General features: G+C 57.5%; 1 protein-coding gene across 1 annotated transcript; it reads right to left on the reverse strand.

Annotated features, from left to right (window-relative positions):
- Nucleotides 1–606: 606 nt before the first annotated feature.
- On the reverse strand, nucleotides 607–12,912 carry STK11IP (serine/threonine kinase 11 interacting protein). Its single transcript, XM_074298643.1, has 24 exons — nucleotides 11,693–12,912; nucleotides 9,029–9,234; nucleotides 8,742–8,816; nucleotides 8,450–8,545; nucleotides 8,247–8,354; nucleotides 8,085–8,156; nucleotides 7,793–7,919; nucleotides 7,567–7,670; nucleotides 7,320–7,418; nucleotides 6,299–6,340; nucleotides 5,936–6,082; nucleotides 5,658–5,742; nucleotides 4,811–5,173; nucleotides 4,516–4,703; nucleotides 4,263–4,379; nucleotides 3,964–4,132; nucleotides 3,431–3,658; nucleotides 3,006–3,109; nucleotides 2,803–2,900; nucleotides 2,534–2,712; nucleotides 2,266–2,347; nucleotides 1,768–1,838; nucleotides 1,119–1,363; nucleotides 607–930 (listed from the first exon to the last, which is right to left on the reverse strand). Exons 1-24 carry the CDS (start codon nucleotides 11,742–11,744, stop codon nucleotides 772–774), a joined length of 3,216 nt encoding a protein of 1,071 aa, XP_074154744.1. The 5' UTR covers nucleotides 11,745–12,912; the 3' UTR covers nucleotides 607–771.

The following is a 12,912-nucleotide window of genomic DNA, read 5'->3' on the forward strand; positions in this document are numbered from 1 at the left end:
AAAAGTTTTCTGTGTCCAAGATTTTGTTTGATTCCCAGCAGAACACGGCTTCATGGTGAAGAAGAACCTCTGGTTCCAGGCTAGGAGCCTCCACACCCTTGGGCCTCTGTGACCAGACCCTGGGAGAGAAGCTGACCAGTCCAAGAAGGCCGAGGCAGAGTCCCGAATGCCCCCAGGGGGCCCTTGCCTTCCTAACAGAGATCTAACCACCAGGGTGACCAGGCCCACAAGGCCTATTTGTAAGAGAAGGCCCTGGAGGGGCTGAAGACGCTGCCCTCTTGTGGCAGATCAAACAAGGAGACACAGCTGGTCACAGGGAAAAGGGGGAAAAACCCCCAGCTTTCCTCTGGCTTTTTAGTCTCCCTGGGTCGCCACCGAAACAGGGAATCTGGAGAAACTTCATCTGCTTTCTAGAAATGTCACATCCCCGAGGTGGAATCTGCACATGGCTCGCCCAGAGGAGGAAAGCCGGGATCCCCCCCAGCCCTGAAAACCCCTAGACCCCTCCCCCATTGGGCAAATGGCCCGCGCCATGAAAGCCTGACCAAGACTCCAAGAGTCCAGCCAACTGCCTGGTGGCTCCTTTACCCAGATGCAGCCAAGCACTCAGGAAAGGAAAAGAACTTTATTGGCACCTGAGAAACAGTCAACGTCCCATTGTCAAAGGCCACGGTGGGCTGACCCCCGGACCGCCATCTCTGCTTTGGGACGTAGCAGCACGTCTCATCCCTCCCCAGGCCGGAGCAGTGGGCCAGGCCAGACCCCGATTGCCTAGCTCTCAACCGGCGCAGCGTCTGGAGCCTCCTGGCTCAGCACTCGAAGTCCGATGGAAAAAAGCTCCTCCCAGGGACCTCGGATCCAGTCCAACAGGGCAGTCAATTGCTCTGGACACACGACCCGCAGAGGCCAAAAACTCTCAAGTCGCAAGACCTAGAGGACCAAGGAGCGGGCCAGGAGGCTGGGAGGGCATGAAGGGCCAACGTTCCCCCAGCACCGCTCCTCTGCCCCCGCCCACAGCCGCCTCCCCTGGCCTCTCCCCAAGGATCCCTAGTCGGTCCCTGCCCTCTGTGGGGCCTTTCTCCGCCCACCTCCCACCTCTTCCCTCTAGACACACGCACCTCATCATACAAGGCCAGACGAAAGTCCCTGGGGGCCGCCTTATAGACCTGAATGGAGCTGAGACTGCTGAGTGGCTGCTGCTCGTAGATGCAGACGGAGGGGTCCAGCCTCGGGGAAAGAGTCATGGCAGGCGCTTCTCCAGGTCCCTCTGCAGGGGGCCTGGGCTGGGACCCCATGGGATCTTCACCCAGCAGATACAAGGTGGATGGAGTTACCAACAGGGACACCGGGCGGGACGAGGAGCCTGAAGAGAAAGGCCCGAGACAGTGGGAAGGGCGCCCTGCCCGCCCAAGACCAGCACTGCCAGGCCGTGGAGGCGCAATAGCATCAGTAGCCACCACTGATTCCTCCCAACACCCAAGGACCCCTCTGAGGTCCCGCCACTAGTCCCGAGAGCTCCGAGCCCCAGCAAGACAAAGGGGAGCCAGCCTTGGTTTCCCATCAGGGTGGAGGTCCCACTAGGACCCCCAATAGGACAGACTTCACGTAAGTAGAGAACCAGCCCGCTGCAGCACACTGACTCTGACCCTCTCCCCAAACTCCCAACCCTGCTCAGAGCAGGGGCCGATAGGCCCCTCCGTCACAGTATGCCCACTGTGAGGGGATTTCCCAGGAGGTTCTCTCCCCTTTCCCCCTGAGACAAAGTACCTTCAACCAGAAACGCCTGCAAGTAGAAGAACTGGGGGTCCTCGGGGCTGGAGTCGGGATCTAGCAATGGCCTGGGAGGCAGGGGCCATGGGAGGAAATAGGTATCAGTGCCAGGCTGAGTGGAGGGGCAGGGAGAATATGGTTAACAGGGGGCAGCTAGGAGGCGCAATAGATAGAACACCAGCCCGAAGTCAGGAGGACCTGGGTTCAAATCTGGTCTCAAACACTTAACACTTCCTGGCTGTGTGACCCTGGGCAAGTCACTTAACCCCAGCCTCAGGGAAAAAAAAAAAAAAAAAAAGAATACGGGTAATAGAAGAAGGGGTCCATGGAAAAAGGCCCCCCAAATGGCAAGAGGGGTGTGGCTGGCAAGAGCAGAATGGAGGGCAGTGGGCAGGATGCCGCTCCAGTCAGGGCTCACAGACCAGCTCTTAGCCCCACACCCCATCTTGGTTTTCCTGGTTGGGAAAGTGGGGTGGGGGACTTGGCAGGACTCACCAGAGCCGGTGCTGAGGAGTCATTTCCTCTCTGGTGGCAGAAACGTGGCACCTCCGGCCAGGAGGCAGCAGCTGCAGGATGGCTGGAGAAGGCCGGGGAGATGGGGAGTGAGGAAGCTCAAGCTCTCACCTCACTGCCAGGAAAGCCTCCTCCATCCCTGCCAGCCTCGGCCCTCACATTCCCAGGCTCTGAACTCCCAGGGACATCCTGGAGGCCTCCAATGCTCCAGCACCCCACTGCACCCCTCCAACCCTGCCCCCCCACTTACCAGTGAGCTCTTCCAGGAAGGCGTGACAGCAGCGGGGCTCCCGGGCCAGCAGAGCACAGCAGCCTCCGGCCCCGGCCCACTCCAGCCAAAGGCTCTGCCCAGCCAGGCCGAGCTTCAGGCAGCTCAGGTCCTGCAGGGGGGCGGCGAGGCGCAGCTCCAGCCAGCTGGAGGGCTGGCCTCTGAGGACAGAAGGAAGGATGCGTGACTGAGGAGGGGAGCTGAGGAGCCCAGGCCCCTCCTCACCAGTCCCTGCTCAGGCCCTCACTCACCGGATCTCCCCAGTCACCTCCAAGATGTAAAGCCTGAGATCAGACACAACAACAAGGGAAGGAAACTCCTCGGCCTGGCCACTCAGCACTACCGGCACCTGGGGTGTGTAAGAGCATGTGGAGCATTCAGAAGTGGGCGGGGACAGGCCTGGTAGGGGATGCCGAGGAACACCCCAAGAGCAGAGGAAGAACTGGGGCCCCACCTTGAGGCAGCACTGGAACTCTTCCTGGACATCTTCAAATATCTCCACATCCAGGAAAAGCCGGAGCCGGTGGTCCACAGAGCGGAGCCCAGAGCGGTCAGAAGCTAAAGGCCAGAGCAGAGTAGGTGCAGCCAGACAGCTACTAACTGCACACACCTTCCCTAGTCAATCCCCCGTCTCCCCTCATCATTCCCCCAAAACTACCAAATGATCCTCTCAACAATAAATGACAAAATCTTCCACTTAGATGGCACTTAAAGGTTTGCCAATCACTTCCTCACATCAAGCTTAGAAGGCAGCTATTATATTACTGTTCCCATTTTGTTGATGGGGAAACTTGGAGTCCTTCTCTGGAAACAGGCTTTCTGACTCTGAAGCCAGCACCTTTCCTCATTTAACGTCCCCTATGTCCTCTCCATACTCACGAGGATGAAGGCCCCAGCTGTCGGCTTCAGGGGGCAGCTGGGCCCGGAGGCAGGGACTGCTGGACTTATCGCCATCACCCTCATCTGGAGAGCCCGGAGGAGTGCTGGGGGGGGCAGAGCAAGCTGAGTGCAGCTCTCCCTCCCTCTGTTCCTCTCTGGGGGTTTCATCATGGTAAGGCAGCAAGACGACGTGGTCACTGCCACACATGGGACACAGAAGTGGGGAGTCTGTGGAGAGAGGCGGACTTTAAGGTTGGGTACTTCCCAGCAGGCCCCATGCTTCAGTCATCAATAAGGTTCCCATGTCCACTGTCCCATCCTATTCCTGCCCCCCCAACCCCTCTGCCCTCCCGGCTTATTCTCCATGGAGCTTCACAGTCCCTACACCTCCCTTCAAGCTCTTCTCTCTCCTGTCAAAGCCCTCCTCAATGCCTTCTACTGGGCTGCTCCCTCCCCAAGCTGGGCAGGATGGGCAGGAGGGAAGAAAAGCGTCCAGATCTATGAAGGGAGGAAGGGCAGGGAGGGCTCCCTACCGGGCTTGGACATCCATCTGCCGTGGGCACCCAGCTCCTCCTGCGGAGCCATCACCTCACTGATCTGATGACAACGGAGACACCGAAGCCAGCCTCCAGACGGGCCTCGCGCTGCCCCCACCTGAAGCTTTGAAGCAGCTGCAGCGGGGGCCAAGACAGCCAGCAGCTCCTGAAATGTCCATGCATCCCAAAGGAGGGTCATCTTCCTCCTCATCATCATCCCCCTTCCGCTTACCAACCTCCCCCCCCCTGGGATCTTTGAACCTCCCGCAGCCCTGGACCCAATACCAGGCCATCACCTCCGCAGCAGCATGGGCGTCGGGCTCCACCACCAGGTATCGCCGCAGCTGCCGGTCAGAACGGATGTAGGAGAAGCGCAGGATGATAACGGGGCCACCCGCAGCACAGTCAGGATCCTGGGAAGGCGGAGGAGAGATATGCTCTGTGGCCCAGGACAAAGCTCCCCTCCCAGCCCGGGCTGGTGGTGGTCCCCAGAGCCCTTCCCTCCTGTTCACTGGTAATCCCACCGACTCCCTAAGCTGCAGCTCTCACCACAGACTCCGCCTCTGTCTCTAACTCAGCTGCCCAAAGGCTCCGGAGGTCCAGTCGCTCCAAGGTCCGAGCCGCCTGCAGCTCCACCTCCAGTAAGTGCCCCGAAATGACCCTCAGAAACCTCTCATGGCCACGTGCCCTGGCAGTCCCCTCCAGGGGACACACCAGCATAGGACGACAAAGCTCCACTGCCAAGAGACCCAATGCAAGGGCTCAGACTCCACTTCCCTGCCCTGACACCATTCCTGCACCCTCTGCCTCTCTTTGTTGTTCCTCCAAGAACAAGACCACTCACCCTCCACTTCTTGATCTTCTACTTCCTCTTCCTCTTCCCCTTTGATTTCTTCCTCTGCAGCCACCTCCTCTGTTACCACCTCCTTCTCTTCAGCCACCTCTTCTTCCACCTTGTCCTGCTCTGGCCCAATCAGGAGAGATTCGTCCAAACTACTGTTCCCTTCCCCTTGCTGCAGTGGGCTAGAAAGGCTCTGAGGTCTTGGGGGGTCCATGGAGACTGTGCCTGAGTTAGAGGCCTTAGGGGTCCCCACAGGGGGTGTCCCAGGGGTCTCTAGGTGGCTACGGTACTGAAGCCAATCACAACCAAATCTCTCCCGAAAACTGTTCATGAGCTCAAGCTCCCGTTGCTGTTGCACGAACCAGCCTAGAAGAGAAGGAATGGGGTGAGCAGCCAGAGCACGTCCTCCAGCGTTTTCATGCCCTTCACGATCCCTCCATGCTTCAAGGAGCTCTGACTTCAGTGACAGAGGGCGGCGCTGCCTCCATTGGTGCGGGATGAAATTCCTCCGGGCCCTCACAGATGCTCGCTGGGCCCACCTAGGAACCAGGCCTTCTGAAGCCCCGCACGGTCCCTCACTAGACCGTTCCCCAAAACCTCCCAACTTGGCGGGACGTATTAGAACTTCCCGTCCCCATGAGCACGGACTTGAGAAGCCAGGGCCAGCCACACACCACAATCAGGAAGGCACCACAGAAGGATGCATTTTTAGTGAAGGATGCATTTCCCAAGTGGAAAACTAGACAAGGGCTGGAGGGGTGAGGAGGAGACTAATAAGGAAGGCACAACTAACTAAGTCACAAAAGTGAAAATCTGGAGGAAATAGGAAAAAGGAAAAGCTGGGTCTCACTAGTAGGCGAGGGATCTGGAGTTCGGGACTCTGGGTCAGTATCACTTGGCTCTGAGATGCTCGCCCGCCTCACACGGACTCGGCTCTGAGGATGACAAAAGGAAGCTCCTTTGTGAGTAAAGAGGGACCCCAGAACACCAAACCCTTTGTCTCTAGGTACCAACACCCTCTTCCAACCCAGAAACCTGCCAAGGGTGAGGGGGATACTTTTCATCCCTGGCAGGGTAACAATGCCAGAATCCTGAGTCCCCCCCAGTCACAGACACAGGGTAGCTCACCTTAGCCTTACGAGGGAGGAGGCGACCCAAAACACCTCCCGAAGAGGGGCTGTCACTCAAGTCAGGGCCATAAGAGGTCTCTGAGGCACTTCCCACTGTGGGGGCTAGAGAGAGGGCCAAGGAGTAAAGCCCAGAAGATGTGGGAGGCTGGAAGCACACAAAGAGAGCCACTTTTATAAGGACAACAGAGGATCAAGTGCTTCTTCTTCCTTGCCCAATCGTGGTAAGGAACAGGAGTACAGCTGCTGGTTTGGCAGGGAGGTGCCCTCACTTCCCTGCCCATCCCGCCCCGGTCATTCTCCAGCACCCTCTAACCAGCCTGCCCCAGCCCTTCAGCCCCTGCTGGCTCCTGGCAAGACTGACCTGCAAGTCAGCAGGCGACAGGGGCTCCCCATCAAGAAGAAACTGAAAGAAAAAAGTGCCAGTGAGTACGTGCTGGAAAGGGGGAGGTAGCGTGGAAGGGACAGGAGCACCCCATCCTGCCCCCGACCCTGGGAGGAGAGAGAGGGCAGGCCAAGAGAAGCAGTGCAGGACACACCAAGAACAGGCCCAAGAGAAAACAGGTCCCATTCATGTTCCCTAGGTCTCAGGGCTGGCTCTACAACCCAGGGGACAAGAGGGAGCAAGGGAAGTTGGGGGAAGCAAAGTAAGCAGGTGTGCGAGAACACTTAACACGACCACAAAAGACAATAACCCTGAAGATGTCAGCTCTGGGAGGGACCGATGACCATCGTGACTCAGGAAGCCCAAGCGTGACCTCAGCCTCCTGCCTTTGGTTTACCTGACTGTTCTAATTTGTGACAGGAGAGACCTCTCTTGGGGGAAGAAGGGAAGGAATGTGATCAAATAAACAACAGCAGAGCATCATGACTCTGAGACTTATAAAGCTTAAGAGCAGCATGGATGCCTACTTACTGGAAACAGGTGAAGCAATGCACTACCTGAATTCAGTGGGAGACTGGTGATGTAAGAAACAAGTGAGACTGGGCACAGAGAAACACATGCATGAATGGATGCAAAGTAAAAGAGGTAGACACAAGTTCTCCAACAACAAACAATAACAATCAAAACTGAATGTTACAAAATTAAAAAGAAGTATTTCATCCCAAAAACAGCTCGGAGAAGACATCTCCCTCCTCCTTTCAGCCTGAAGTCAAAGGCTCAATCACACAGGGCATATGACATCAGACTTTTTTGACATGTTAAATTTATAGATTTTTATCTTCTTTATCCTTTCCTTGGTTTAAGAAAAAAAAAAAACTGGGGAGAAACGATGGCAATGTGAAAACAGAAGAGACCAATAAAAGAAAATCTGCTTTAAAAATTTGGAGAAATGAAGGGAAAAACCAGAATGGGGGGAGACGAGGGAAGGGGGACAGCTTACCCCAGGAGGAGAAGCATCTCTGGCCTGTGGTGACAGACACTGAACGGTAGCTGCTCGGTGATTGGGGTGAAAGGACAGAGGATTCCCCTCCAGGTGCAGCTGTGGACGAGAAAGGAGATGAGCAGCAGCCAGCACAACTGCTCTGAGGCCAAAGGGACATGGCTGCCACTCCTGCCTTCTGGCAGCCACGCGTGGACTCTGGGTGCTTGGGTCCCACTCCTTCCCCGCCCCCAAGGTCCCCACTCACTCTCTGGAGCTCGGGCAGCGCCCTCAAGGGCATCAGCTCCCTGTGTTGTTCCAGCAGATTGTACGCCACGTCCAGATGCCGAAGGCCCTTCAGCTGATCCAGCCCTGAGCAGGGAGACCAGTAGCGTCAGGCACTTCTGCCCAGCCCCACTGGCCTCGGGGCCGGCCCTCCCACCCAGGCAGCAGGCTCACACCAGCCTGGCCCCTCTCACTGGTGGGCCGCTCACCGCACAAGCTTCGAAGCTCATTTCCCCTCAGCACAACTGTCTTGAGCACGGCCCCCGCGGGGCTCACCACGGGGACCGACTGAAGGCGGTTGTAAGAGACATCCAGATGCCGCAGCTCAGACAGGGCCTGCAGGACCAAGATGGCATCAGACCAGGGTAAGGGCGTGCCCACACGGGGGGGGGGGGTGCAAAACAGCCTAACTGGGCAGAGATCTGGTACAAGGTGGCTGCATCAGGCAGAAGGAAGTACCCCATTCAGGGATGCAGAGATCCCCTCGAGCCCCAGACTCACAGTCAAGAAGTCTTCACAGTCGGTGACTCGGTTGTGGCTCAGATTCAGAACCTGAAGAGCTGACAGGAGGTGCTGAGGGAAACGAGTCGGGAAGATCACTCGGGGTGCCTTACGTGCTCCCCCTCCCTCTGAGGCCCTCTGGTAAATCCTTGCCCCACTCACCAAGGATCGGTCCAAGGCAGTCAACGAATTATAGCTAAAATCAGCACAAACCAGAGCGAGCCAGGGCAAGGCAGAGCAGAGGTCACCGCCGCAAGCCGAGAGGAGTTCCTGAGATAGGGAGAAAAGGTCAGTGCCAGCAGCCCCTCCCCCGCAGACCCTTCCCCACCAGGACCAGCCTGGCCTCAGCCTTCCTTGTCCTTCACCTCTAGCGCTTGGAGGCTCCTGCTGCAGACCAGAGTCTCAAGCTGAGAGTAGATTCCACGGAGGCCACACAGACAGTGCAGAGGGACCGCTCGCAGCTGGGGAGAAGGCTCCAAATCAGGGAGGGAGACAAGGATGGGAGGGGATCGAACACACAAGAGCCACGTTCTGCTGGACTCAGTCAGTCAAACAGAAGGATAGCAGAGAGGGACTTGAGGACAGGACCCTCCCAAGGACCCCCCCTCTGAGCTGAGCCATACACCATCACCTCCCCCCCCCCCCATCTCCTCCTACCTCCAGCTGCTTCAGGGACTTGAAGGGGAAGATCTTGATGGGGCCTTGAGGGCCAGGGCCTGGGACGTGCACCAGCTGAGAGAAGAGAACAGAGCTCAGGTGGGGAGTAATGCCTCTCCCTCAGCACAGTGCCCCCTCATTACAAGGGTCGCCCTCTCTGGACGCACTGCTATCCGGACCTCGGGCCCACAGGTTTAAGGCAGCCTCTGCAGACCCAGCCCCCTGAGAACGTAGCCAGGTGGAGCTCCCAGCCTCCCGACCCCCACATGCTCCCTTCAGACCCAAACCTTGAGTGAGAGCGTCTTCTGCAACACGTCAAAGAGGAACTGGAGCTGCAGGATAGTGGGGGAGTCGGCAGGGTGGGAGGGCAGGGCCACAAAGCCGGCCTGCAAGGGGCTCCAGGGTCGCAGATGAAGCTCAAACACGTGATTCAGCTGCTGCAGGGTGGAGGTCAGCAGAGTCAGCGTGCTGCAGCCAGACAGGACCAGGTCACCTTCGGGGAGGGGAGAGAGAAGGCAGACAGTGTGAGCTTGGGAACGACCCCGTGAGCGCCGGCCTAGCCCTCGCAGGCCCCACGACGGGCCGTTCTTACCGGGCTGCCCGAGCCGAGCCTCCTCCCCACAAAATGAGGGCACTGACCTAGGTGGAGTCCAAGTCTAGGATCTGTGAGGCTCCCGTCCAGCAGGACCCGGGCTAGATTCCAGACGTGTGTCCTTCCTCATGTTGGTTCATGTTATTTGTGACATTATTTGTGACATCACTTGTAGCCTGTGGTATACTGCTATGTGCTAATGTAATCTATGTGGTCTATGTAAAACCTCCCACACCGACGGATTTGCGTACACCCGCTTTAAGAGCCAGCCCTTCAGGACCTGCTAATCTGATGTGATTCTCCATTTCCTCTGGTGTTTTCATCTCCCTTCCTGAGAAGTCAGGGGGGCGTGATCACCTCCTTTTTAATGGGGTTTTCACCCCCAAATGCAGCCAGTCCACCTCCTTTATTCTCTCCTTCAAAGGCCTGAGTCTTTTCCTGGGCCGGCTAGCTTTCCTAGAGGCCGCTCTCTCCCCTTGGTTCTGAGCGCTCTCCTCCCAATGTCTCCGGCCAGCGGCAGCGGGAGCGGGACTCCGCTCTGACAGTGGCTCTCCCCAGGCCATCCTCGCTGAGGCTCCCGGCTACACGTGCTCTCTGGGGCGTGAGCTACTGTGCGAACTCCTTTAAAGGTGGGGACTGAGTACCCGAGCTCCTCGTTTCAAGTTCTGGCCCATAGGCAGAGGGCTGGGGAATGCTTCCTGTGGAAGGGGGGCCTCTGGCTGCCTGGCCCAGAACGGGAGGCCGGCGAGCCCCGGGGCCAGGGAGGCTGGAGGAGTGGTGGACCCGCAGCCGGAGGTACCTGCAGGGGGCGTGGCTGAAAGGAGGGCCCTGCCAGTCACTACCCCCCACGTCCGGGAGGCCGCTCAGAGGAGAGGATCCTCGCCGTGCACTAGCCTGGGTATGGGAGGACCCTCAGGAAGGCAAAGGAGGGGAGGGGCTCCAGGGGAAAGAAGGATAACCACTTCCGCTGGGAAGTCTGCCAGACATCCTGAAGGAACGTCCGAAAGGCAGGGGGTCACTGAGTCTGGGGGAGCGACAAGGTTGCAAGGCCATGCATGGCCCACGGAGAGGCAGCAGGGAGGGCCATGGGGGGCGGGGCACGGGGTCTGGGAAAAAGAGGCCCCTGGTGACAGCCGGGAGAGGTAGTGGGCGGCTGGGAGGGGCCGGCGGCAGTGACAGAGCCGGGACGGGGCCGCCTCCGCAGCGGGCGCGGGTCAGACTCCAGGAGAAGGCCGCTCTCCTATCAGAGGAGACAGTGGCAGAAAGCAGCCCCCGAGGGGCGGAGCTCCCAGGAGGGGCGGGGCTCCAGGAGGGGAGGCTGAGTCTGGGAGAGCACTGGGGAGAGGGGGAGAGGAAAGAAGTGCCCCAGGGCCCCAGCACCGGTAACATCCCTAGGAGGAGCAGCCACACAACGCTGGCTGCACGCGCAGCACGCTGCACCTGGTCAGGGGAGGCAGAGGCGGAAAGGCCCGAGACCGCGGCCCGCAGGGGGCGGTGGTGGCGACGGCCAGCTCCGCGGGACTGCCTCTGGCCGTGCCCGAGCTGGGAGGGGGCCAGGGCGGTGAGTGGGAGTGCAGACTATCAGGTTACAGAGTAAGGAGACCTACTACGTGTCAGGTAGCATTCTCTGCCCTTTTGTGATTGTATCGCCTCATAACACAATAATAGTTAACTAAAGCACCTACTATGTGATGAGCACTTTTACAATTATTTCCGTAATGATAACGGTGGAGCTGGCACCTGTGTCACACACTGTGCTAAATAAGCTTTTACAATTGTCTCGGGCATCTGATAGCTAACACTTATAACACTCCTACGTGTCATGCACCATGCTAAGTAAGCGTTTACAATCTCCATAATGATAACTAATGTTTATAAAGTACCTACTATGCTTTTGCAATTATCTAGGTAATAACGATGATAGCTAACACTCACAAAGCACCTACTATGTGTTCGGCACTGTGTTTACAACTCTGTTACTCAGTGATAGACAACGTTTCTAAAGTGCCAGGATAATCTCTTGAAAAAATGTGAATCCTAACATCTAACGTTTATGGCACACCTACTATGTGCCAGGCACTGTACTAAACAAGCCCTTTAAAACTGTCGCTGGGCTGTCACAACACCGCATGCGGTAGGTCGCTCTCACTATTACCTTTGTATGGTGACAGGGGGAAGGGAAGAGACTTGGCATGATTAAGTGCATGGGTAGCATTTGAACTCAGGTGTTCCCATTCCGGGCCGACACCCAAGTCTCGAGCTTCGGGGTCTCCAGGAGGAACTAGTCACGCCAGCTACAACACACTCCCTTCCTTCCCCCTCCCCAGGCCCTCGCCCCCTGACCCGGAAGCTCCCTTACCCGAGTCCTGCAGCAGTCCCGCTAGTTTCCACACTAAGGAACTCGTCGTCATAGCAACGGGGAGCTTGGGGGCGGAGCCGAAAAAAGAAGGGCGGGGGAAGATGACTCCGGGAAGTCAGAGGGAAGAATCGAGGGATCACACCCCGGCCCCCCCTCCCCCAACCTCACTAAGGTCAGCTGAGGCGGAGGAGGGGGCCTGGCAAAGGGACACTTCACGGCTCCAGGAAGGAGGAGAAAGTGCGGTGCGGAAAGCAAAGCCGGGTCCGCCAGCGGCCCAGGACCCTTGAAGAGGGCACGCGGCCGGCCTCGAGAGACTCCGGAACGATCCTTCCGAGGCTCACCCCTTCCTACGGGATCGGCTGCCGGACACCCGTGCTGGGGAGGGAAAAAGCGGAAGCTCCTCACCACCGGGACGGAAGTTGAGCTTAGAAACTTCCGGCTCTTTCGGCGATTAAGAGGAAAAGGGGGCGGAGCCCGGCTTCGGTCCCGCGGAGCGGTGAGCGTGGAGCAGCGTACGAGTCCGCGGAGGAAGAGGCTGGCCTGAGACAGCCGGACTGTCGCGCCTGCTCTTTCTGCTCCCTCCAGGGGGCGGAGCCTTGGGCCCGAGATTGATGACCCCAGGCCCCGGCCTGGCCACCTGGGCCTCCTCTCCCGTGTGCGCCTGCGCGAGGACTCGTTTCTGACTCGCTTGCACTTTGTATCCCTTCCTTCTGAATATTTTTCTGGGTTTTTGAGTGTTGGGTTTAATTCTTAGCACACACTAGTATTCTGATAAGACAGAAACCTAAAAGAGACTTCAAACTAGAATTTTAACCAGCAAAATATCAGTGAACCCCTCCTCGTCTCTTCCACGCCTCGGACGGCGCGGCTCTCTACTCCCTGGGAGGGCGTGGTCTGGGTTCGGGCATTTCGCATTCGGGTCCCGGGAGGGAATGCTTTCCAGCAACAACTTTGCTGTCTGGGCTTCCTGTTCGGAAAAAATAAACGGTTTTATGATAAGTAGGTTATGACGGTTTTATGCAAAGAAAAAGGTCATCAACAGATATTTCAGTGTGTAAAGAACTATAAAGTTCCCTTTTTTCTGTCCAATCCAAGCGTCACCAGTCCTGGGGGGAAAAGTGTTGAGTTTTTCCCACACAATCTTGCGATTCTATCTAGCGATCCCCCATAATAAATAAAGTATTTTGGTAAATATTTTATTAAAAAAAATTATCTCCTCA

The sequence above is a fragment of the Sminthopsis crassicaudata genome, chromosome 3 (assembly GCF_048593235.1).
Source record: "Sminthopsis crassicaudata isolate SCR6 chromosome 3, ASM4859323v1, whole genome shotgun sequence".
Classification (NCBI taxonomy): domain Eukaryota; kingdom Metazoa; phylum Chordata; class Mammalia; order Dasyuromorphia; family Dasyuridae; genus Sminthopsis; species Sminthopsis crassicaudata.

Excerpts from the sequence above, each read along its gene's own strand:
- STK11IP (XM_074298643.1), bottom strand. The coding sequence starts at position 11,744 with ATGACGACGAGTTCCTTAGTGTGGAAACTAGCGGGACTGCTGCAGGAC. Across the intron at positions 7,419-7,566 it reads CGCTGCCCGAGCTCCAGAGA|CTGCACCTGGAGGGGAATCC; the intron begins GTGAGTGGGGAC and ends TCTCGTCCACAG. Across the intron at positions 1,839-2,265 it reads ACTCCTCAGCACCGGCTCTG|GCCATTGCTAGATCCCGACT; the intron begins GTGAGTCCTGCC and ends CCTGCCTCCCAG.